Raw genomic sequence first — 26,339 nt, forward strand, 5'->3', positions numbered from 1 at the left:
GAGCTGGATCCTCGTGGAGGATGGGACCTTGCCGCCAGGTCCCTGTGTGGAGGCAGGGGTAATGGATTCCCTGCCAGTAGTCTTCTCATGTCTGCGTACCAGGGTCTTCTTGGCCAGTCCGGGGCCACTAGAAGAACTAGGCCTCTGTGCTGCTGAATCAACGACAAACCTTTTCCATCAGAAAAATAATCAGCAGAACCAGAGGTCACGAGCTGAGGCTCCAGGGAGGAAGACTAAGAACCAATGCCAGGAAGTATTTCTTCACGGAGAGGGTGGTGGATGCCTGGAAGGCCCTTCCGGAGGAAGTGGTGAAGTCTAAAACTGTGAAGGACTTCAAAGGGGCGTGGGATAACCACTGTGGATCCATCAAGTCTAGAGGGCGTGAATAAAGAGGAGGCAGCAAAACACTGCACGGAGCGGCAGTAGCCACAGAGGCATTCACGGAGCGGGATGCCAGTGGCTGGTGTTCCACCTTCACAGAGCAGAAGGATGGAGGGCTGCCATCTCCAAAAAAACAACAACAAAAAAACCAAACAAAAAAAAACCAGGGGTGGGTAAGAGTATGGAGCAGGGGTGTGGCCTGCTTGTTACAGCGGTTGCTACCCCTAATTGAGCTGGATGTTCATTTGGATGCAGATACGGCGCTGCTCTCTACATTGGTGGTGGGGTGGAGGGGAATTAGGGCTGGAGGGTACTGGAAGCCAATAGTAACAGGTGGGAGAGAGAAAAAGGGAAATAAAAAAATGGATACAGTGCGTAGCTTGCTGGGCAGACTGGATGGGCCGTTTGGTCTTCTTCTGCCATCATTTCTATGTTTCTATGAATGGGAAGTGGCAGCAATGTGATTTGACTGAAGCATTAAGAACCACGGAAATGATGGCTGAACAGGATACTACCTACAAGAAAATGCCTGCTAAAGTGGGCATTATTTCTTCAGCTGAGTCATGCTCTCTTTATAATACAAACACCAAACACTTAACCCCATGACATCTGAGCAGAAGTGATGTGTGGTCTAGTGTCAAGAGTACATTCCCACAAAGCCAGGGCTGGAGCTAGATTTTTTTGCGGCCTTGTGCAAACAATTACTGTGCTGCCCTCTGCCTGTCAAAGTCCAGCTCCCTCCTGCAATCTATATTTTTAAAAACGGACTCCCCCGCCCTGGAACCCATAAAGGTACTCTAGGCAAACCTTACAGCACTCCCACAACACACAGAAACTCCCACACCTCTCTCAGACACACAGTATTAAATTATGTATTTATTACAACTTTTACATGAAAAAGAACATTCAACATTACAGTCCCATCTGAGGAAAAAAATATCACAACATGCATATTATATTTACATGGACTGCTGTGCTGCCAAACAGAAAACTCTGCAAAAGAGACACTTCGAACTCCTATGGAATTAGACTTTTTGTAATGCATGCTAGCTGTCGTATGGGCTCTCAGAAAGGCAAGAATAAACAGAATTACCATTACAACATAGTAATAGATAACACTAACAACCATACCTATGAAAAGGCAGCACTGCATATAGTACTCCGGGCCCTAGAACACCAATATAAGCTCTTAATAGAAAACCAGGCTGCTATAGATCCCTACACAGAAATTACTTGCCAGCAAAATACCTCACCTCAGTCACATATGCAGAACACAGAGAGACCCTCACCAAATACAGAATGAAGAAATCAGAAAGTATAAACAGAAACGTGCTGAGAAGAACTGAACTGGAACCCACAACAAGCTACATGCAGAGCAACAATGGAAAACCATAAACATTACCATTCTTCATAAAACATTCAATAATAAAATCAAGAAATACAAAACAATCATAATAGTAAAATAATATTCTTAAAAACAATAAATATTTCAAACCAGTTAATAAGAATATCCAAAATTTCCCAAACAACACTAAAATATTTCAAAGCATTGGCTGAATAAAAAATCCAATAATTTAAAAACGTTCTATTTCCCCCCCCCCCAAAAAAAAATTAAATATTTCAGAAGAGCAGAAATATCAAATTACACCCAATAATTACAATTAATAAGGATTTAAAAATCTTCTGCTCTCCATACCTGGCATCTTTTGATTTCCAGTCACCCCGAGATCATTGTGGATTGGGGGAGGTAGGGCCGTACAAATTTTAATTTCCCTCTCACACACAAGCACAACACCACATTCATTCTCTTATATACTCTCTCTCACATACACAGGCTCCTTCTCCCTCACTGATACATTATGGGGTAGATCTTTAAAAAATACGTGATCGCGTACTTTTGTTCGCGCACCAGGCGCAAACAAAAGTACGCTGGATTTGATAAGATACGCGCGTAGCCGCGCGTATCTTATAAAATCCGGGGTCGGCGCGTGCAAGGGGGTGTACATTTGTGCAACCTGCGTGCGCCGAGCCCAGCGCGCGCTGCCTGTTCCCTCTGAGACCGCTCCGATTTCGGAGCGGTCTCAGAGGGAACTTTCCTTCGCCCTCCCCCCACCTTCCCCTACCTAACCCACCCCCCCGGTCCTATCTAAAACCCCCCCCCCTACATTTGTTGGCAAAGTTACGCCTGCTGAAAGCAGGCGTAACTTTGCGCGCGCTGACCGGCAGCCCCGCTCCGTCCTCCGGTCCCGGGGGGCTGGTGCGGAGGCCTCGACCACGCCCCCGGGCCGACGCCATGCCCCCGGGCCCGCCCCCGAAACGCCGCATCGTTTTGGGAACGCCCCCGGACACGCCTCCTCCCGCCTCTTTTCGAAAGCCCCGGGACTTACGCGTGTCCCGGGGCTTTAGGTGCGCCGGCGCGCGCAGGCCTTTTAAAATCCGCCCTTATGTGTGTGTGTGCCTGTGAGAGCCTATGTGTGACACATAGGGTCTCACAGGCATACAAACATTCACAAACACACACACACTCATAATGTATCAAGTGAGGGAGAAGGAGCCTGTGTATGTGAGACTGGAGGGCACAAATAAGCTTAACCCCCTTGAGAAAATCACACAATATCAGGATGAGAGGCCAAGGGCTTTCCCTGCAACTTCCCTTGAAAGCATCCTAAAGCTGCCACCTGTACCCAAAGTGAATTATAGGCAAGACCCTTCGTCGAACCCTGTTGCAGAAAGGCCAAGACGTACGGAATATCCACCCACAACGGATCAAGTTCCTGCTCCACACACCAGGATTCAAAAGCTCTCCACACCCTGACATAAGCCAAAGAAGTGGCTGGTTGCCTGGCCTGAAGAAACGTAGCAACAACTGCATCCGAGTAGCCTTTAGATCTTAAATGTCGCCTCTCAAAAGCCAAGCCGCGAGACAAAAGTGATCCATTCGATCTGAAAAGATGGGTCCTTGCCTGAGCAGGATTTGCAGATGAGCGAACCTGATGGGTCCCTTTACCGCAAGATGAACAAGATCTGCAAACCACGAATGCCACAGCCACTCCGGTGCCTTTAACACTACCCTGCCTGGATGTCACTCTAGGCACCTCAGCACTTGACCCACGAGTGACCAAGGCGGGAACACGTACAGCAGAATGCCTGTTGGCCACGGAAGAACCAAAGTGCCGATCTCTTCAGTTCCTGCCTCTCTCCTGCGACTGAAGAATCTGGTCATTATGCCATTGCTGCGTGCCATCAGATCCAGCTGGGGGATTGCCTCACCTGGTCCAGATGAGGTTGAAGGCTTCCTCTGGCAATTCCCATTCTTCCAGATCCAATTGCTGCCTGCTGAGAAAATCTGCCTGTATGTTGACCACTCCTGCCACATGAGAAGATTGCAGCTTTCAGTCACTGTTCTGTCCAGACAAAATTCCTGGGCCTCTGGGACCACTGCCCCACTCTTTGTTCTGTCCTGATGATTGATATGCACCACCGTTGTTACACTGTCCAAAAACACTCACCATTTGTCCCTGAATCCCAGGGAAGACTTCTAACAAAGCCTTGCAAACTGCTCGTTTCCAACTGATTTATTTATTTATTTATTTAGAGAATTTTATATGCCGACAGCCGTTTGCACATCGTATCGCTTTACATATAACTTATAACAAATTGGGAATGCCATTACATAGAACAGGAACAAAGTGTACAATAACTAACAATAACAAGATAAACTGAGTAACTGAGAGACTATTTACAGGATTCAATGGTATATAGACGATAATTTGGTTAGGGAGGGAGTCCATAGCGTGATTGAGTAACTGGGAAGGCATAAGAGTGTTACGGGATAAGCACAGAACGAAATCTTAACAGAGTGGTGTTTCAGGGAAACTGTGGCAAAATTGTTTTGCATCTACCAAATGCTTTAAGTACTGATTGGTTCACAATATACATTTCAAATTGCCAAAAAAAAAAAAAAAAAAAAAAAAAAGTTCTATTTCTCCCTCCCCAAATTAAATATTTCAAAAAAGCAGAAACATTAAATTACACCCATTAATTAAAATTAATAAGGATTCAAAGATCTCCTGGCTCTCCATACCTGGGATCTTTTGATTTCCAGTCACCTTGAGATTGCCATGGATTGGGGGAGGGAGGGCAGCACAAATTTTATCTTCTCTCACACACACACACCCCCACCGTAACATTCATTCTCTCACACACTCAGGCTCCCTCTCCCTCGCAGATATATTATGTGGGTGGGTGCGCCTGGGAGAGCCTGTATGTGTCACACAGGCTCTCATCGCTCACACACATACAAGGCTTCCTGTTGTCTTCGGGCTGTGGTGGGATGAGCTCCACTACGGCCCACCGGCCTTTCTACTTTTTGGGGGGGGGGGGGGTGGAGCGGAAACTGTGCGCGCCTGCGAGAAAAGTGCTTCCCTGGTGTGCCCTCCCCATGCAAATACACAGCATGCACACCCAATCGCGCAAGGTGCTTCGCACAATGCTGAAGACGTCTTTAGACCCAGGTTCAGATCAGCTCTATTATGATCTGTGATCTAAGGAAACCATTTTATCTCCCTATACCACCACCACCATTATTCTATTTCCCTCCAGAACACCCTGCATGTTTTCATTCTGTCTGGTGGCTGTATGTTCATTTCAGAGCTATTAAAACTAATGCATGTTGGAATCCTGGTTGGCTGAACAGTATTCTACGAATTAGTACAATCGTTATGCATATCTTTTCGTCAAGACCTCCGTTAGTAAATGACATGCCTAAGCAAGCAAAGAAACGGAGGAATAAACTGCAGAGACTCATAGTACACAGCTACACAAAACCCTTACCTTGCATCTGTCCAATGGTGAGATCTTTATCCAACCTGTCCACACCTAGGATAAAGCACACAAAAGCAGGAATCAGTAACGGAGCAAGAGAAATTTCACATCTGGTCAGAGAAAGCATGCTTCTTGATCCGTTTCAGACAGAGTCCATGCACAGCCCTAACACTAAATCCCATCACAGAACACATTCTAAGATCTTCCGCACTTCAACAACGGTGTCCCAAAATAGCAAAGTCTACTAGTACAGCTTTTTGTATGTGGCCATTTAAACAGTAGCCAAAAGTGAGCTCAGCGGGAATGCCCAGTGCATGGGTATATGATGCTAGGATGTATCTACAAACGCTGGAGGCAAAATAAACCTTTCAGTTAAGTTTCCTCTGTGCTTCTGGAAGCGAGGTTTGGACCTATGTCCCTGGCTGGTCATCCATCTCCTGCTGTGGCCCATCAGGGAAAACCCCACCCACAACAGGGAGACTAATAAGTGGATAAGGAGCTGCTGAGGAAGTATGGTGGAGGCAGTGGCAGGACACAGCCCAGGTGATAACCTAAAACAAATACTAATAGCACCGTTTTTATTTTCCTTGAAGAATTATATAGTGCTATGTAACGGAGATACAATCGGGCCCGAGTTTTTTAATAAAGCCCACAACTCGCTACAATTATCCATATACTGGGCTGTCTCTAAAGTACTTACAAGCAACTAGTTACTTTTATCCCATCGTCCACTCTCAGCACAGCCTGAAGCAGTGGGGGGGGGTCGCACATTAACTCCATTTTAGTCAGGTTGGAACGAGACGCGCATGGATCTTCTACGTCTCTGACCAATTCTTAGACCCCCCACGTTTCCCAGAAAAGTATATCTGCTTCTCCTGCACTATTCAGCTAAACAGTAAGAAAGAGGAGAGAGGCCTGGGGAACTTCCGTAGCAATGGAGGAAGAGGCCTGGCAGTGACTTTTTAAGAAAGCCAATCTAAATTTAAAAAGCAAGGAAACAATACTTATGGAAGGCAAGGAAAAACTTTTTCCCCCTCCCTTGAAACAACTCCCAGTTAGTCTAGACCCCCCCCCATCACCATTCCTTTGGCCTGCAGGGGCTACAGACTGAGCAAGTCGCATCTGTGGCGTGCCAAAGTCCACTAAGGTCTGGATGAACAGAAGACTTGCTCACGTGTCCTGCACTGCAGTGCTGCCTGAGCGGAAGACATTTGAGCCACTTTTTTCCATGCGTATCTGGGAGGCATTGCTGGCAGAGCCATGACGTATAAAATCAGAAGGACAGTCAAAAGTAAACTCTCAGAAAAATCTCAAGTGGAAAACAGGGAGCCTCTTTCATCAAACAATATGGCGTTTCTTCACGCTAATGAAGGCTAAGACAAATCTGACATCAATACCATTTGAAATAATTTTTGTGATTCTTGTTACACTGTTATGATCTTGGGAATTTTCCTGGACTATCTCACGAAGCATAGCGAAAATGCTCATTTACCATTTGACCCATGATTATACTTAATGGCGCATTATCTACATGCTATTTAGCATTATATTACACGCCTACTGATATGAGGTCATTTATATGAGTACAAAAATTCTGTTTCCACCAATGGGTGCTGATGTTTAATGGACAATTTATGTGGATATACAGTATTTTTCATAGTAAAATCAGAAGGAGCCATACAACGTGAAAAGTCAAACTGTCTCAAAAAAACCAGAGTCATTAAGAGGTTTCCCCACAGTAAAAGCTGGAAATGTAGATGTTTTCTGTATTACTTGCACTCTGCCTACTAGGTTTTCAGGAATACTGTAAAAATATATTTATTAATTGTATGGATGCATTTGTATCCTTTGGCTGCATAAAATACACAATGCCATGAAACAGCCAGACTCCACATTTAGGTCCTATATGTAAGAAAGGTCATCCTCCCTATCAAAATCACTTAAAAGTATTAATAAAATCAATTCAAATACTTTTTTTTTGAAGGAGAAAGGGCTATTGAAACCCACCTGCCAGAAGCAGCTGTTTTGGAATTGAGCAGCTCAGGAAGAGGTTGGACAGGCCTCGGAACCAGCCTTCCCAGTACTTCTCCGTTTTGGACAGCTCAATCCTCCAGGTATATGGGCGCTCTTTCTTCGTCTCGCAAAGGATTAAAACATTTGAGATGTTAGTATTCAATCACCACTGCACAGCATTACAAGAGTCACAAAAAAAACCCCCAAATGACATCTGACACAGCAACAGCTGAGAAGTGTGAGTTTCCTCTTCATATTAACTTACCCATCCTTACTCTTGATCATATTCCCGGAATTAAGGAGATCTTCTTAAGCATCTGAAGGCAAAACACATTATCCCTACCCCTAATTTTTTTTGGCATGTGCTAAGAACACTTTGCTCTTCTGGGCTTTCGGCCTAGCAACAAACTGCCCCAACCCTCTTAGGGCCATGCTGGCCTGAAGAATTCGAGACAGGGGCACAGAAACCTTCATCTCTTGGTCCATCTCCTTACCCTGTAAACTGTTCCTCTGCAGCCTTGTACCTATCCCTGTCTAATCCTGGGCTCTGCAGCACTCAGTTCCTTTTCAAAAGCTAACCCCAGAAGCAGGAGTCAGGCTTGAAAAATGAACTTGGGTATTCTGCCTGCTACAGTGAAGCACCAATACTGAGCCAGGGGTCTGCTCACTTCAAAGACTTTTCTTTTTTGTATGTAATCTGTTTTTATTTTGTTTGCAGGTCACAATAAGAAAAAACAGCAATATGCAAGAAAAGGCTCACTTCAAAGACTTTTCTGACTCTAACCTTCACAAAAGAAAAAGTGGAGAGAGAAGGAACAACCTTCTTAAGTAGTGTAATTACAGACAAACATCGAGGCACACGAGCATCAAGGTCACAGTGTCACCAGCAGAGGGGATTTGACCTTGCAGAATTCTGATTTGCTATTCAATGCTTCAACACAAGGCTTTGCAAACCTGTCCTGGCAACTCCACAAGCGGTCTGGTTTTCAGGAAATTTTCAAAGACTACATCTCCAATGTATACACAGACATGTCTCATGTATATTCACTGCAGGGTCCCCGGGATAGGCTTGGGAAGTCATGCTCTAACCATTAGTCACCCAACTTTTACTAATGACATTCCTATGGGTAACATAGAAAAACATGATTTTTTTCTTCTTCCCCCAATTTTGCAGTCAGGTCCTTAAAGTTGATTTAATTTCAGATCTGAAAAAAAAGTTTCCTTTCATTTTGCAGAGTCAGTTTTTCCCACCTTTGCCCTGTTTTATTTTTGCAGGTTTGTGCTTCCAGGCCACCCATCCCAGAGGCTGCTATACACAAAATTATGAAATATTAGGTTCTGACTTTTGGCTTATGTACATTTTTCTTAAAGTCTACTCTATATAAATATTGTGTCTGTTCCCATGCTCAGTGCTGGCTGGGGGTGACATCCTGGAACGCACAGAGCACGTGCCTCGAGTAGATATCAAGAGTCGGGTGTGGAGAAGCAAGGCAGTCTTGCAGGAAGAGACTACGGATAAGTTCTTGGAGGAGAAGTCCATTAACGGCTATTAATAAAGTTGACTTAGGGAATAGCCACTGCTATTAATTGCATCAGTAGCTTGGGATTTCTTGGTGTTTGGGTAATTGCCAGGTTCTTGTGGCCTGGTTTGGCCTCTGTTGGAAACAGGATGCTGGGCTTGATTGACCCTTGGTCTGATCCAGAATGGCAACTTCTTATGTTCTTAACCAAAATCCTACATTTATCTCCAGCAGTTCAAACTCTCACACACCTGCCATGGAAGGGATCACCTCCAGGGATAAGGGAGGGAATTTGTTGAGAACACTGCTGCCCAAATGGTTTTGGGAAAATCTCAGAGCACTCCGGCCAAACCTTTGTTGGTAGATTTGCACTGGCCACTTATTGTAGACCGATGTAGGTTTAAGAACTTTGTTTTGGCATTTACATTTTTGAATGGTTCTGGTTCTCCTTCACTGAAGGAGTCGCTGGAGTGGCAAGTGGCCAAAAGAAGATGGTATTTGCGTCTTGCGCCAGTGAGAAAAGTAAAACTTTCCTGCTTGGGTAGCAGATCGTTTTCTACTGTTATTTCAAGTTTGTGGAACAGTCTACACCTCTGGAAATGAGGAAAGAGATAAATTTAAAGAAATTTCCGAAGAAATAAACTTAAGAACATGCCATACTGGGTCAGACTAAGTGTCCATCAAGCCCAGCGTCCTGTTTCCAACAGTGGCCAATCCAGGCCATAAGAACCTGGCAAGTTCCCAAAAACTAAGTCTATTCCATGTAACCATTGCTAATGGCAGTGGCTATTTTCTAAGTCAACTTAATTAATAGCAGTTAATGGACTTCTCCTCCAAGAACTTATCCAATCCTTTTTTAAACCCAGCTACACTAACTGCACTAACCACATCCTCTGGCAACAAATTCCAGAGTTTAATTGTGTATTGAGTAAAAAAGAACTTTCTCCGATTAGTTTTAAATGTGCCCCATGCTAACTTCATGGAGTGCCCCCTAGTCTTTCTACTATCCGAAAGAGTAAATAACCGATTCACATCTACCCGTTCCAGACCTCTCATGATTTTAAACACCTCTATCATATCCCCCCTCAGCCGTCTCTTCTCCAAGCTGAAAAGTCCTAACCTCTTTAGTCTTTCCTCATAGGGGAGCTGTTCCAGTCCCCTTATCATTTTGGTAGCCCTTCTCTGTACCTTCTCCATCACAATTATATCGTTTTTGAGATGCGGCGATCAGAATTGTACACAGTATTCAAGGTGCGGTCTCACCATGGAGCGATACAGAGGCATTATGACATTTTCCGTTTTATTCACCATTCCCTTTCTAATAATTTCCAACATTGTATGCTTTTTTGACTGCCGCAGCACACTGAACCGACGATTTCAATGTGTTATCCACTATGACACCTAGATCTCTTTCTTGGGTGGTAACTCCTAATATGGAACCTAACATTGGGTAACAATAGCATGGGTTATTTTTCCCTATATGCATCACCTTGTACTTATCCACATTAAATTTCATCTGCCATTTTGATGCCCAATTTTCTAGTATCAAGGTCTTCCTGCAATTTATCACAATCTGCTTGTGATTTAACTACTCTGAACAATTTTGTGTCATCTGCAAATTTGATTATCTCACTTGTATTTCTTTCCAGATCATTTATAAATAGATTGAAAAGTAAGGGTCCCAATACAGATCCCTGAGGCACTCCACTGCCCACTCCCTTCCACTGAGAAAATTGTCCATTTAATCCTTCTCTGTTTCCTGTCTTTTAGCCAGTTTGTAATCCACGAAAGGACATCACCATCTATCCCATGACTTTTTACTTTTCCTAGAAACCTCTCATGAGGAACTTTCTGAAAATCCAAGTACACTACATCTACCGGTTCACCTTTATCCACGTTAATTAACCCCTTCAAAAAAGTGAAGCAGATTTGTGAGGCAAGACTTGCCTTGGGTGAAGCCATGCTGACTTTGTTCCATTAAACCATGTATTTCTATATGTTCTGTGATTTTGATGTTTAGAACACTTTCCACTATTTTTCCTGGCACTGAAGTCAGGTTAACCGGTCTGTAGTTTCCCGGATAGCCCCTGGAGCCCTTTTTAAATATTGGGGTTACTTTAGCTATCCTCCAGTCTTCAAGTACAATGGATGATTTTAATGATAGGTTACAAATTTTTACTAATAGGTCTGAAATTTCATTTTTTAGTTCCTTCAGAACTCTGGGGTATATACCATCCGGTCCAGGTGATTTACTACTCTTCAATTTGTCAATCAGGTCTATCACATCTTCTAGGTTCACCGTGATTTGATTCAGTCCATCTGAATCATTACCCATGAAAGCCTTCTCCAGTACGAATATCTCCCCAACATCCTCTTCAGTAAACACAGAAGCAAAGAAATCTTTTAATCTTTCCGCGATGGCCTTATCTTCTCTAAGTGCCCCTTTAACTCCTCGATCATCTAACAGTCCAACTGACTCCCTCATAGGCTTTCTGCTTCGGATATATTTAAAAAAGTTTTTACTGTGAGTTTTTGCCTCTACAGCCAACTTATTTTCAAATTCTCTCTTAGCCTGTCTTATCAATGTCTTACATTTAACTTGCCATCGCTTATGCATTATTCTATTTTCTTCTGTTGGATCCTTCTTCCAATTTTTGAATGAAGATCTTTTGGCTAAAATAGCTTCTTTCACCTCCCCCTTTTAACCATGCCGGTAATCGTTTTGTCTTCTTTCCACCTTTCTTAATGTGTGGCATACATCTGGACTGTGCTTCTAGGATGGTATTTTTTTTTTTTTTTTAACAATGACCACGCCTCTTGCACACTTTTTACTTTTGTAGCTGCTCCTTTCAGTTTTTTTCTAACTATTTTTCTCTTTTTATCAAAGTTTCCCTTTTGAAAGTTTAGCACGAGAGCTGTGGATTTGCTTACTGGTTCATGTCCACTGATAGTTAGCGGTATTGTTCCTATAGTCCTGAGAAAATGTGATTTCTGTGGCAGAATGTGTTCTTAAGGTAGAAGGTGGGTGGAGATGAGATTTATTGATGAGCTCCATTGTATATATTTGTGCTATTTATGTACTGTAGTGTGTTTTAATTGATCTTTTTATGGTATTATTGTAGTAAATTTGCTATGATAATTTTTATCTTTTGTACATCGCTTTGGGTGATGGTTTTATCTGTAAAGCAATTAAAAAGTGCTAATAAATAAATAAATCAGTCTCCATTCCTGTGCAGTCTTCAGCACCACTGCCATGGATGTCAATTAGTGCTACACTACGCCTCCTCTAAACTGTGATGGTTGTCTAATTTAGTGACATGGGCACCTGTTCACAGGGAACTGAACTGAGACCAGCATCTCATTTCCCATGTCACCCCACAGCAATAAGCTTCAGTAACTACTGACCTGGGCAGGGGACATTCCAACCAAGTGAATTTTCCTGCACAGTGCTATTCTGTACACACAAATGAAAGCTGTGCGTTGCATGTCGCGCATATACTAGATTGCCTTAATGAGCAACATGCACACAACCCTGCCTGCCTAATGCTTCAGCATCGATAGAGTACGGCTCAGCATTATTTCCAACTTGTGCTCAAGATGAGGCCATGGCCCAATACAGAAGAGTCTGAACGCAGCTCAGGACTGAGGTACACTGACAAAGCTAAGCGCAAAACCATTACCAAAGCCCAGACATTTATCAGAAGGGGTAGCAACAGCGATTCCCCGTTTCTTCCTGAGCAGCAATGCTCGCTCTAGGTCACAGGAACACAAAAAGCTTTAAAACAGTGCTCCCTACCTCTGTGTCATCTTCTTTCTTCCGCTTGTTAATGGATTGCCCTCCCTCCTCCTCCTCCTCTTCTTCCTCCTCAATAATCCCCTCTACGATGGCTTTAGGTCCCTCAGGGCTGGCAGCTTCCTCGCACCTGGTAAATCATGTCCACAGGTTTATTTGCTTCTGTGTTATCACAATAACTTTTAACATCATGAACTGGTAAACCCCCTGCACAAAGACGTTTCTGTTGGCATGCCACTGCTCGGCTCAAACCCCTGTTCCCATTTGCTGTAAAAGCTTTCCGCTTCCCGCAGGCATGTTCAAAATTTGAAGGTTCGCACCACCTAAGGGTCCTGTGAGGATGTTAGCAATGAAAAATCATCTCCCCCCCCCCCCCCCCCACTGTCCATGTCTTCAAAACTAAATCATTATTTAATTTTCCCTACTAAATTATAGAATTATACACTTAAACCAGTTAGTCTGTAATCTGTGAGGATGTCTTGCAAAAACCTTCAAGAAAGGGAGCCATGTTTCAATCAGCTTGTGTTTATTCTCATGTTTGTCTCTAGAGTCAGTTTATCAAATGCAAGGCATTCCCAATCTTACTCCATTCAACTGTTAAAATTGGGTTCTAAGCTTGCTTTCCATTTTGCTACCAATGCTACACTAGCAGCTACCAACAGGCGGACAATTAGATTTGCATTTATAATATACATGCCTTGTACAGAAACTTCACATGAAAATACCTCTGCCACTCGAGAAATATCATTTCATGTTATTTTTTCAATCTGCGCTTCCACCAATTTCCAAAATCTTTGAAGAACTGGGCAATGCCAGAAATATGTATGCTCCTGATGAGCATCCCCTCCAACAGTTAGCCCCTAAGATGTTTCGTTTCTTTTTAAACTGCCGTGGGCAATGTCCTCCCCAACCTGCAGTGGAACAGTTATTGGACTGTTTCACTGCAGGTTGGGGAGTGAAACACTGCAGGTTGGGGAGTGAAACAGTCCAATAACTGTTCCACTAAGTGCAGTAAGGACAAGGGGGGAGAGAGAGAGGTGTCAGGGGTACGATTTAATCGGCTAAATGCCCCTATTGCTTTACAGTATAAAACTGTTTATCAAACAGACACCGGGCTGAATGGTCTGCTCAGAACAAACAGGCCCCCTACAGTTTCTATCTGGCACGGTCTTTGTTTCTGTAAAATCTGGCAAGTCTTGAACTAGTTCCCTTCTTTCAGTTTCTGCTGACAATAGCAAAGAAAACTAGGACGGACACACCGCACATTTTAAAAGTCTTGCTCTAGTTTTCTGCGGCTGGTTCAAGAGACAAAAAAGAAGCTCTTTCTGGTCCACAGACCACCATGCTCCATAGCATCCAAATTTAGAAACAATACTATTGACACTTGCAGAAGTCTCCTGGTTTTTGTTAGCTTTATAGAAAGCAGAGTTGCTTACCTATAACAGGTGTTTCTCCTAGGTCAGCAGGATGTTAGTCCTCACACATGGGCGACATAATCGGGTGGAGTCCAGCACGGAAAACTTATGTCAAATTTTCTGGAACTTTGACTAGGCACACTGAGCATGCCCAGAATGCCACTATTCACGCAGGGTCCCTCTCTTCAGTCTCGTAACATAGAATTACGAAAAAGATAAAATAAAAAATAGGAGAAACCCAACTTCGTGGGGTGGCGAGCAGGTTTCATGAGGACTAGCATCCTGTTGTCCTAGGAGAACACCTGTTACAGGTAAGAAATTCTGCTTTCACCTAGGACAAGCAGGATGATAGTCCTCACACATGGGTGAATCCCTAGCTATAGGCTGCTCCAACACAAACCTAACCAGGTGCCAAGGGGTACAACACTGGTGCTGTTGGTAATAGAGGAGAAAACAGCCTGAACCCAAACAATGGGCCCTAGGTTGGGAGAGTTGGGTTCTATACCTCAAACAGGTTGAAGAGATGTAACTGGCCGAACCTGTCACATTGGCCATCCCTACCCATACAGTAATTTGATGTGAATATGTGGAGGGAACTCCATATCGCAGCCTTGCAGAACTCCTCCATGGGAACTGCTCGCAAGTGAGCCACAGACGTTGCCATGGCTCTGACAGACTAAGCCTTGACATGATCCCCCCAAGATGCAGTCCCACTTAGGTTTAACAGAAGGAGATGCAATCTGCTAACCAACTGGATACCTTCTATTTGGCAATGACAACTCCCAACCTATACCTATCAAAAGAAATGAAAAGTTGGGTGGACTGTCTATGGGCTTATCTGCGCCGAATAGAAGGCTAAGGCTCTCTTGCAGTCCAAACTGTGCAGTGCTTGTTTACCTTGGTGTGAATGGGGCCTGGGAAAAAAGATTGGCAGGACGATTGACCGATTAAGATGAAAATCCGTCACCACCTTAGGCAGGAACTTAGGGTGCGTATGGCAGTACCACCCTGTCACGAAAAATCTTAGTGTAAGGTGGATAAGTCACTAAGGCTTGAGCTCCCTGACCCTGCACGTTGAGATGACCGCCACCAAAAATATGACCTTCCAGGTCAGATACATCAGGTCACAGGAGTGAGGACCACGTTGAGGTCCCAAGACACAGCAGGAGGCCTTAGGGGAGGCTTCAATTGAAGCAGGCCCCGCATGGCCAATAAAGGGCGGAGTGCCCCCGTATCAGTACCTCCTGATGCACCTTTGGCCCCCAAAACGGGCATGGAGGAGAATTTGACAGGACACCCAATAGGTTTAATTGGTACCCTTGATGGACAGAACCTACTGCCCGAGGTTATACTGGGCCACTGATCTGCGACCAGGGGATTCAGCATCTCGGGTACAGGTGGCTGGCTTATACTCTCTACAATCCAGTCAAAACCCCGTCCTGGGATTTCATTGGGGTGCCGGCTGGGGCTTGGGAGCTCTCTGCTGCCTGGGATAGCCACGGGAGCTCACCCTCTGTGAATGAGAGCGAGGGGCCGGAGGACAGTACTTCCTCTGGCAGTAGAAAGTCTTCCTCAGACCCTATCTCGCCGACCTCCTTGCTGAGGAGAGCGGGTCTGAAGTGCTAGCGGAGAGCTGCTGGAGGGTCTCATGGTGGTCCCGCAACTGGGTACCGTATCCCTCACCTAAACTCCGAAGAGATTCTCTCCTGGGCATGGCAAGTCAGCGAGTCTTTCCTGAACCTCCAGATGGAGATCCAAAGCCCACAGCCATGTCATTCTGTGGGTGCCAATTCCTGCTGCAGGAATGAACCTCGTGTTTTCTGCACTTGAGGCCCTTATGCACCAGTGACATGAAAGTGTCTTGCTGCTGCTGAGGCAGCTGCTCGGCCGCCTCCTGCATTTGCTTCCAGAGGTTCCGCGAGTTCTGGCTCATGTAAAACTGGTAGGAGGCAATGCGGGGAATGATCATGGCTCCCTGAAATTCTTTCCTCCCAAGAGAGTCCATTCTCCACGTAATCCTTCTCCGAGTTGGGGTGGTGGGGGGGCGCCAAGGCATGGGTCTGAGAGCGCTTGGCCCTTTCTAGGAGTGGATTCGACCACCACCGATTGCTGTGACAACCAATGCTTCTCTAATCTGGTAGCCTTCTGGACGAGGTAAACCCCATCCGCCTTCTTGTTCAACAGATGAACTGTGAGGGGGTGTTCCCAGATCCTCAGCAACTCCTTAAGGATTTTGTGTACCAGGACCATCATGATCTCCTTAGGAGCCTCCATGAACTGAAGGATTTCCAGCATCTCGTGCTTGGCATCCTTCTCGGTCAACAACTGAAAAAGGATGGCCTCAGCCATTGCCTGCACAAAACCTGCGAAGGTTAAGTCCTCCGGCGGAGACTTCCTTCGTTCCTCTGGAGGAGAAGGCTCTGAGGAGAGACCCTCCGAGTCCTGGGAGGAGGAATCTGCAATGTCATCCCCCCCAAAGGTCATACGGAGACTCATACTCACTGCAGTCCACAGGGGATGAAGCCCTAGGTGCCCGGCTTTCGTCCAGAGGCATGGGCACTGGTGGCATAGATGCTGGCCCCGGTAACACTGGACGGGGGTCTGCAGGCCTCAGTGTTCCTGCTGGAGCTTCCTCGGAGGAGGAACTAGCAATGAGCACCATATTGGTCAGGGGAAGCATCGGTGCCCTGCTGGGAACCAATGCCAGCTGGGTCGGTAAAAGCACCGTTGAGCACACTGAGCCGTTCCAGAAAGGAGAGCGTGGGCATTGGCATTATTGGTGCCACAGGCACAATGCCCTGCAGTGCTTGTTCCATTGCCAGCTGGACTCTCCACGCCAGCCCCTCCTCAAAAGTTGCAGATGTCAACACCGACTGTGAAGCAGGAGGGGAGGCCAGATCTTCCACAGATCCCCGAGATGGATCGGCGTCTGGCACCAAGACTGGTGGAGACCATTGCAAACCCCCAGCATCGAATGAGGATTGGCACTCCTCGCTGCAGGGTCGCTTTGGGGACATCACAGCATGAGCCCGGCACCAGTGCTGGTGCTTCCTCGGCTTCCCTCGGTGCTTGGCCCAGTCTTTCCCCAGTGCCAAGGTCACTGGGTATGTCATCATCGACCTGGAAGAGACTGTCAGGGGCTGGTTCCCAGTGCCCCTACCTGCCGACAGCATCGTCTGAACCAACGGCCTGCTGATGCCGCAGTGTCCATCGGTGTGGCTCCAAGGTCCAACGGTGCATATGCCACCGATGCAGATGTCTATAGCTCAGACTTCCTCAACACAAAGAGTTTCCCCATCTTGTCAAGTCGCGTGCAACATCCCTTAGGGGGTCATCTGGACGCACAAGCGGCAACCCTGGATGTCATGCGATGCCCCCACACAGAGTACACATACCTTGTGAGGGTCTGTGAATGGATAGGGTCCTTGGGCACTGGGGGCATCGACGAAAATTAGATGAGGCCATGATAAATGAAAATAAGAGGGATAAATGAGAGTGGTGATGCTGGGTGGTCAAAGCTGGCAGACACTGAGGCACTGCCGCCAGTCACATGTGCAGACCCCTCACCTAACAAAGAATAAAGAGATCATAAGGCATAACTAGAAACACATGGTCAAAATTTGAACTGGAAACTGCAACAAGCCAGAGAGACTGTATGTAGTGTAACAAAGAGAAACCACCAGTCCTCATAAAATAAAGCAAGAAATATAAAATCAATAGCCGTAAAACCATACTAACAAAAAGAACAGATTTCAAAACAGCTGATGAATGGAATATCCAATAATTAAAAGCTCATAAAAGATTTCTAGACACCAATAAAATATTTCAAAACAGCAGACACAGAGACCCAATAATTAAAGTTAAGGATTAAAAAAAGCTCTGCTCTCCATACCTGAAATGTTCGATTTCCAGGTGCCCTGAGATTGTTGTGAATTAAGAGGGGGAGGGGGGGTTATTTGCAAATTTCTCCTCTGTCACACACATGTTCGCTCTCATACACACAGGCTCTTAATCATACACTTACATACATGCTGTCTCACACACACACACACACACACACATTCGCTCACTCTCTCCCCACCGAACTACCGGTAGCAACAGCCTCCTCTCCTCTTCCATTCCTCAAGACCTTGAGAAAGGAGTCCCATCGGTTGCGGGGGCTGACATTGTTCCTCATTTTGCTCCGGGCCAGCGCTGCTTCTCTTCTTCAGCCGACTCCTCAGAGACTTCACCTACCAGGGTCTCTTCTTCCTGCGCTCGCGGCCGCTGCACTTCACTTCTTCTTCCGGGCCATGGGGGCAGGAAGAAGAGACCATGCTGGTGCTATTGACTCCAGCAATCCTGCCGCATTCCGCCCAGGCGGAGGAAGAGTTCCATTTCGCTGGAGCAGGAGCAGCAGCTGGGCCAGCAGGGGACCGGGAAGTGTAGTGACACACCTGCGTGTGCTTGGAGAGACACCAGTTGAGAACCGCTGGTATTGGGGCATGCTGGGCATGCTCAGTGTGGCTAGTCAAAGTTCCAGAAACTTTGACATAAATTTTCCATGCCGGGTTCCATCCAATGATGTCACCCATGTGCGATGATGTCACCTATCCTGCTTGTCCTAAGAGAAACAAAATAGCTCTAAGTAAAGATAAAGAAAATCCAAATATGCCAGAATCTTAGCAGCAAGGCATTTGTTTACTGGTCCCTAAGTAGCAATGATAAAAAAAAAACAAACTCTAACACACACAACTGTCTCCCCCTGCATTTTGAAGAAAGATGTAAAATATTTACCTTCAAAATGCAGCAACTTCAGAGAGATCAGGGTAGAGGCAGCAGCCACTAATGGAAACTGAGTTGAACTGCTTTCAGGTTCTGCCTCGTAAATTAAAGACTGACCAATGTGATCTCCAAAATTCATGTAATCTAAGAACTTTAGATTACTCTTTTAGTTTAATAAAGGGCATCACTACCTGGAAAAAAGTCCCTGTAAATTAATAAACGTTAACCAACAAAACTCAAGTATTCAAGTCGGACGCCTGCAGAAATTGATTTTGTTCTGCTGCCATTCACACTAGGGGAAAGACCTAAAAAAGCAAAAAGCCTAATGGGAAGCTCATAAACATTGCTCCATTAGGGAAAAGACAGATGTCAACTCTGCTTTCATGGTTTGTAAAAACAAAAAACAAAACCCATAAAAGTCCAGAGATTAGGACCTACTGCTTGACTTGGCCAACCATGGAAACTCGAGCAGATTCCAGATTCCTTATCTGACCGCTTTTTACACTGGAAAACAAACAGGAAAGCATTAGAAGGCATGGAGAAGGTTTCATGTTGCTAGAGATGGGCTAGAAAACTACTCAAAGTTACTTTACTTCCCTGCAGCAGTGAAGAGTACTGTACAAAAAGCAGAATTGTGTACAATTAACTGAACAGAACCTGGAGAGGTATTTTGTGTTATATTTTAAATGACTGTATTATCCATTTTTGTCAGCCATCCTGGGATATCGCAGAAGGACAAGGTATTACCAAAAAAAAAAAAAAATAGAAATAAGCAAGAAGCATTTCATGTTGAGGATTTTATATTTATTAAAATCTGACTACTTGCTTCCAAGTCTCATCAAAACGAGGTACGATAAACCGTAGACAAACCACTGTGTGATTTTATAGTGGAGTACCATCCATTACATTTCAAAATGAAGATGTAAATGCAGGTGGTGCTGATGATGGTTGAGAGTGGGAATTTCAATAGAATAAACGAAAGCAAAAGGCAAGCAGAGAAAACCCTGTAGGGTAGGAAAAGGAGGGTACAATGAGAGATCAGGTACACAGTGGGGGAAGGGAGATGGGCAGACTGGATGGGCCTTGTGGTCTTTAATAGGTGCTGCACCTTCTGTTTCCAGGGAATTTCCAATCTCAGAAAAAAAAAAAGTTACCATGTCCTGACACAGGTCTGCAGGGGCAGTCTGGGGTAAGTGCTTCATTAACAAGCTCGTCTTCACACTTAGGCCCAACTCAACTCTGCAGAATTTCAGAATCATGGAAATAACAGGAGGACATATCTGGCCTGTGGAATTTCTTCTGGTTTTCCCTTTTTCTTAAGAGAAAAAGGTATAGAAAGTAGGATGATTTCCACATGAAAGTGATGTTCACAGTTAATTTTTTTTTCCAAGTCTAATGAGTATATTTGTGATAAATACACATTCGAAGGGACTGATGTGGTTGAAAATACAAATAAAGTTTATCCACTTACATAAGGCAAATGAAAAAAATTGTTGTTCGGGTGTTTTTTGTGCCAGTAATGATTATATTTTAGCTACTTCTGATTGCACTTGAATCAAGACTTGATATGAACTGGCTTTTTTTCCCCACTTGTTCAAGTGAACATCAGTATGTAATAAGATCTGATTAAAATCACGAGGTGTTCTACTTTTCCCCTTTTCTTTGGTATTACATTGGCCATTAGACACCTACTAGAAATCTTCAGTCAGAGCACTTTTGGGGGGTTTACCTTTAAGTATTTCTTCTCACGCCATCAAAACAGGACATATAGCCTGGCAGAAGGAAATGTTCTGACTGAGGGTTTACTCCTGCGCAAGGGTTTTTGCTCATCTCTAAATTTCACAAAACGGAGGCCTATTTTGTGAAAAATATCTCCGTGAAACGAGCCCTTACAGTGTGAGCTCTATTCTGCATCAAACTGGCTGAGGTACTGTCTCAGGTTTTATTTTTTCCCCCAAATGACCTTATTAATCATTTAAGTCCCAAGAGTAAGGCCCAAGGATGCAATCATATTTATCAGAAAGATAAATCAAGGAAGCCATACCTCCACTCAATGGCATTTTCCAGAGATATGAAGGTTTTGGGACGGCTGCGTAAGAAGTTCTGCATGCTGTTCAACGCATCCATGGCTGTGCCTATAAATACATAACATTAAAAATAACCCTTATTAAACTCTGACACAATTCAGAGTGAATCGAGCATCTGACAGCTTGCACAGAAACACTTTTCAAACCTTGGCTGATGACTCAGACGTCCTTCTACACACAGACGTCCCACGCTATACGCAAGCATCGCGCCCTTTAGTATCAGCCGACGCTCATCTGACCCATTTTCCATTCTTCTATGGTGATCTCCAGAGTCCCCAAGTGGGTACACATTTTGTGTTAGAGAAAGGACGGATACCGTGTCCGCATTCTTCAGTGAAGGCTTGCTCCTCACAGGACCAAAGGAAAATTGGTTCTTACCTGCTAATTTTTGCTCCTGGAATACCACAAATCAGTCCAGACAAGTAGGTTTTTCCTCCTCTTCCAGCAGGTGGAGACAGAGAAAAGCAGCTTTACTGAGACTGCACTACATATGTTAACATGCCACCTGCAGTCTTCTCAGTATGCCTTGTACCCAAGCCAAGATGAGCTTAACTAAACCTCCAACCCCCTTCAACCTGAAGCCCTATAACTAAAAAGGGAGGTCAAAAAGTCAACCATACAACACCGTTGGCTTATTTACACTCAGATTTTAGTGGTCTTTCCTGATACCAAAGGGCGGGACTCTGGACTGATCTGTGGTATTCCAGGAATAAAAATTAGCAGGTAAGAACCAATTTTCTTTTCTGTTATATCCCAGATCAGTCCAGATGAGTGGTATGCACTAAAGCTATCCTACACTGGACAAGAAAGACCCACGTGCAGCAGCATTCTCTAAAACCCCTGGTTTTCAGTACCCAAACACCTAGTCGGTAATGTCTGGTGAAAGTGTACAAAGAAGTCAATGTTGCTGCGCTACAGATCTCCTGCGGAGAAGCCAATTGACACTCAGCCCAGGACACTGCTTGCACCCCAGCAGAAAGGGCTTTCAGCCCCACCGGAATGTTACAGCCCTTACAAATATGGCCTCCTTCAACCATTGTGCAATAGTCGCCTTATAAGCCTTGTTCCCTTTGGATGCCCCTCCAAAGGGTACAAACAAGTGCTCAGACTGTCAGAAACTAGTGGTTAGCTTACATCCAACAAAAGAAGTTCCTGCGCATTCAGCAGAGAAGCATCCAAATTCCAACACACTGGAAGCTCTTCCATTTGACTGAGTTGGAAAGAAGATAGCTCCTTCAGCAAAAGCGATAGCACTGTCCTTCTTCACAAATTTGCAGAATAGGGTCCATACAAGACAATGCCCGCATCTCTGAAATCCTTCAAGCAGAACATGCGCTACCAGAAAGACCACCTTCAGCGTAAAATCCTTCAGAGAAGCCTGCCAAAGCAGCTCAAACGGAAGACCACAGAGAACTCTCCATACCAAGTTAAGGTTCCAGGAAGGAAACAGCTGTTGCACCGGCGGCCACAAATGCTTCACGCCCTTTAGAAAACGGACTATATGCAGATGCAAAGCTAGAGATGTCCCCTGAACATTTCCTTGGAATCACCCCAAGGAAAGGTGAACCCACAATGAATTGAAGGCTAGTCCTTTTGCTAGCTCCACTTGCAGAAACACCAACATTACTAGACACCAAAGCCTGAACGGGAAGAATCCCTTCCCCTTGACACCAAGTCTCAAACACATTCCACATCTGGACATAAGCCAAAGCAGTGGAGGGCTTTCTAGTCTGCAACAAAATCGTAATGACTTCCTCCGAATAGCCTTTCAACTGCAAGCAATGCCTTTCAAAAGCCAAGCTGTGAGACAAAAGCGAGCGTCCCAATCCAAAACGATTGGCCTCTGATGGAACAAATGTGGCAGATGTCTGACCCTTAAGGGTCTGTCCACTGCCAGATTTACCAGATCTGCAAAGCACGGCCAGTTCAGGAATGCCCCATTTGGACAGAATGAGATCCATCACCTCCTCTGCCGGCTCCCATTTTCCTGGATCCAGAACACTGCAGCTGAGAAAGTCTGCCTGAACATTGTCTACTCAGGCTATGTGAGATGGCGCCAGAGTCACCAGGTGGTATTTTGCTCAGCAAAACCACTCATGGGCTTCTAGAGACACCATTTGGCTCAGAGTTCCACCTTACCGGTACATATAAGCCACCATCGCATTGTCCAACAGAACTCTCACCGTTTGACTTGTAAAAGTGGAAGAAAGAAGAGCAATGCATGACTTCCAGTGAGATAGAAATACTCTCTGTAATGGTCAAAGGTGAGCAAATGCCCAGGGAACTAGACTGAGGGTAGATGCTATAGAACCCAGGACCTGCAAATAATCCCAGGCTCTGGGAATTGGCTGACCTAGCAACCTGCGTCTGCAGCTTGAGAATTCTCTCCTCCAGGAGAAACACCTAGCGAAGGGCGGTATTGAAATGGACCCCAGATAGTCCAGCAACTATGTTGATTCCCAAGTGACTCTTTACTAGATTCACTACCAGCCAAGACACTGCAATACCTACATCACTTAGTGCACCAAGCACTGATAGTGCTCCCTCGTCTTTGTCAGGATAAGCCAATAGTCCAGATCAGGATGAACCAAAATGCCTTCCCTTCGCAATGCTGTAACTATCACCACCATTACCATGGTGAATGTCTGCCATGCTGACTTGAGCCCAAATGGGAGTGTGGAAATTGAAAATGCTCCCCCAGTTTGGCGAATCATAGGAACCTCTGATGGTTCCACCAGGATGTGGAGATACGCTCCCTTGCAATCGAGGGAGGCCAAATATTACACTCTTGTGGATGGCCGCGATGACAGACTAACTTCACCTTCTGGAGATTTATTTATTTTATTTATTTATATTCTTTTATATACCGAAGTATAGCATAGTGCCTTCACCCCGGTTTACAGCGAACAACAACAACATCATACAGAGAACGAGTTATACAACTTCATACAGAGAACGATTTATACAGCTTCGTACAGATAATTAGTACGAGTTTTAAGTTAAGGATAATTATAGATAATAAATATAAAGAATTGGCGAAAACTAGATTAGAACAAGTTATCAGTAGTTAACATATAACTTGTATATATCTACAATGTATATATAACTTATATATATATATATATATATATATATATATATACAATGTATATATAACTTATATAGATATAATATATATATTATATATATATATTATATATATATATATATATATATATATGTATATATCTACAATGTATATATAACTTGTATAGATCTACAATGGGCTGAAATGTCCCATCCTTCTTTGGGACCATGAAGTAGATGGAAGGCCTGCCATGTTGCTGCTCCCCTGTGGACACGGGCACTATTGTTTCTGGGTGCTTTAACTGGTAAAGATTGGCCTGAACTGCCTTTTTCTTTCCCTTTAAGCACAGGGAGAAGCCAGGAATACTTCCAAGAATGGGCAAACAAACCAACACATAGCCTTCTCTTATGACCATAAAAACTCACTAGTCTGTCATTATCTTGGTTCACTCATAAAAATGAGCCAACTGGCCCCGATGACTCCCGCCAATGAATGGACCAGCTGAATCTTTTTGCGCGGACTTCCCTCCTCTGGACCCCTCTCAGGAGGTATCTCAGGTGGGTTTTCGTGACCCTCGAAAGGACTGCAACCTGTTAGTCCATTACTTTTGTGTGGAGGAATTCTTGTTTGGGTGGTATCTCCTCGCTGGCCTGAAAATTTCTTCCTACTTCCCTTTGGCTTGTATTTAGGTAGCTTATGCCCCTTGGTCTTGCCCAGGGTCTTCACAAGCTGGTTCAAATCTTCTCTAACCAGTAGCTTGCCCTTAAAAGGCAGATTGCTCAGCTGAGACTTGAACCAGACATCCACTGACCAATTCTGAAGCAAAAGGAGGCGCCGGAACGAAACAGATGACATGTTCCTTGCTGATATATGCAGCTGATATATGCAGCAGGTCATACAAAGCTTCCACAATGTATGCCACTTCAGCCTCCCTGCTTTGCTGCTATGGATGGAGCCACCTGTAACCCCTGGAGTTAAGAACATAAAAAATTGCCATCAAGCCCAGTATCCTGTTTCGAACAGTGGCCAATCCAGGCTACAAGTACTTGGAAATTACCCAAAACCTAAGTAGATCCCATGCTACTGATGCCAGTAATAGCAGTAGCTATTCCTTAAGTCAACTTAATAGCAGTTAATGGACTTCTCCAATAACTTATTCAAACCTTTTTTAAACCCAGCTAACACTAACTGCTCTAACCACATCCTCTGGTAAATTCCAGAGCTTAATTGTGCATAGAGTGAAAGAATTTTCTCAGATTAGTTTTAAATGTGCTACTTGCTAACTACATGAAGTGCCCCCTAGTTCTATTATCTGAAAGAGTAAAAAAACGATTCACATTTACCTGTTCTAGACCTCTCATGATTTTAAAGACCTCTATCATATCCTCCCCCTTAGCCATCTCTTCTCCAAACTGAACAGCCCTAACCTCTTTAGCTTTTCCTCAGAGGAGCCATTCCATTCCCTTTATCATTTTGACTGTCCTCTGTACTTTCTCCAGTGCAACTATATCTTTTTATGAGATGCGGCAACCAGAATTGTACTCAAGTTGCGGACTCACCATGGAGCGATACAGAGGCATTATGACAATTTCTTTTTTATTCACCATTCCCTTCCTAATAATTCCTAACATTGTTTGCTTTGACTGCCACGACATACTAAGCTGACGATTTAAATGTATTATCCACTATGACGCCTAAATCTTTTTCCTGGGTAGTAGCTCCTAATATGGAATTTAACATCTTGTAACTACAGCATGGGTTATTTCTCCCTATATGCATCACCTTACACATGTCCACATTAAATTTCATCTGCCTTTTAGATGCCCAATCTTCCAGTCTTGCAAGGTCCTCCTGTAATGTATCACAATCCGCTTGTGATTTAACTACTCTGAATAATTTTGTATCATCCGCAAATTTTATTACCTCACTTGTATTCCTTTCCAGATCATTTATAAATGTATTGAAAAGCATCGGTTCAAGTTGTTGCAACCAGTGCAAACAGGTGTGTACCATGAAACTGCTGTAAACCGCAGCCCAGATACTCAGTGCCGAGATCTCGAAGAGCTTCTTATGATGGATTTCAAACTTCTGGTCCTGGGCATCCTTGAGCACCACTGACCCTGCCACCAGAATAGTGGTCTTCTTGGTCACTGTCAAAATTGAAACATCCACCTTGGAAAGTTTCAGCTGCTCCAAAGCCTCCTCTGGTAGTGGGTAGAGCTTAGTCATTGCCCTTCTGACCTTCAAACCTACCTCTGGAGTACCCCACTCCTGAATGACCCACTTCCCAACTGATCAATGAACTGGGAATGCTTTGGTTGGGCCTTGAAGACCCTCTATGACAGGATCCCTTCATGATTGGACTCCTCTTGTGACAGCTTAATCCCCAGTTCTTTCAAAATGTGAGGGTTAAAGGAAGGAGTTCCTCCTTCTGGAAGAGTCAAACCATTCTGGGGTCATCACCTTCTCACATAG

General features: G+C 44.5%; 1 protein-coding gene across 2 annotated transcripts in view; it reads right to left on the reverse strand.

Moving 5' to 3' along the window:
• The window catches only part of PPME1 (protein phosphatase methylesterase 1), a 95,025-nt gene that overhangs the window by 11,939 nt on the left and 56,747 nt on the right, over nucleotides 1-26,339 (reverse strand). For both annotated transcript variants that reach the window (XM_029602103.1, XM_029602104.1), the window contains exons 7-11: nucleotides 20,755-20,845; nucleotides 19,149-19,214; nucleotides 12,535-12,661; nucleotides 7,213-7,342; nucleotides 5,215-5,259 (exon numbers count right to left, since the gene is read on the reverse strand). In XM_029602103.1, the coding sequence (XP_029457963.1) occupies nucleotides 5,215-5,259; nucleotides 7,213-7,342; nucleotides 12,535-12,661; nucleotides 19,149-19,214; nucleotides 20,755-20,845 (459 nt within the window). The remainder of the gene's footprint in view (nucleotides 1-5,214; nucleotides 5,260-7,212; nucleotides 7,343-12,534; nucleotides 12,662-19,148; nucleotides 19,215-20,754; nucleotides 20,846-26,339) is intronic.

This window comes from Rhinatrema bivittatum, chromosome 5, assembly GCF_901001135.1.
Source record: "Rhinatrema bivittatum chromosome 5, aRhiBiv1.1, whole genome shotgun sequence".
Lineage (NCBI taxonomy): Eukaryota > Metazoa > Chordata > Amphibia > Gymnophiona > Rhinatrematidae > Rhinatrema > Rhinatrema bivittatum.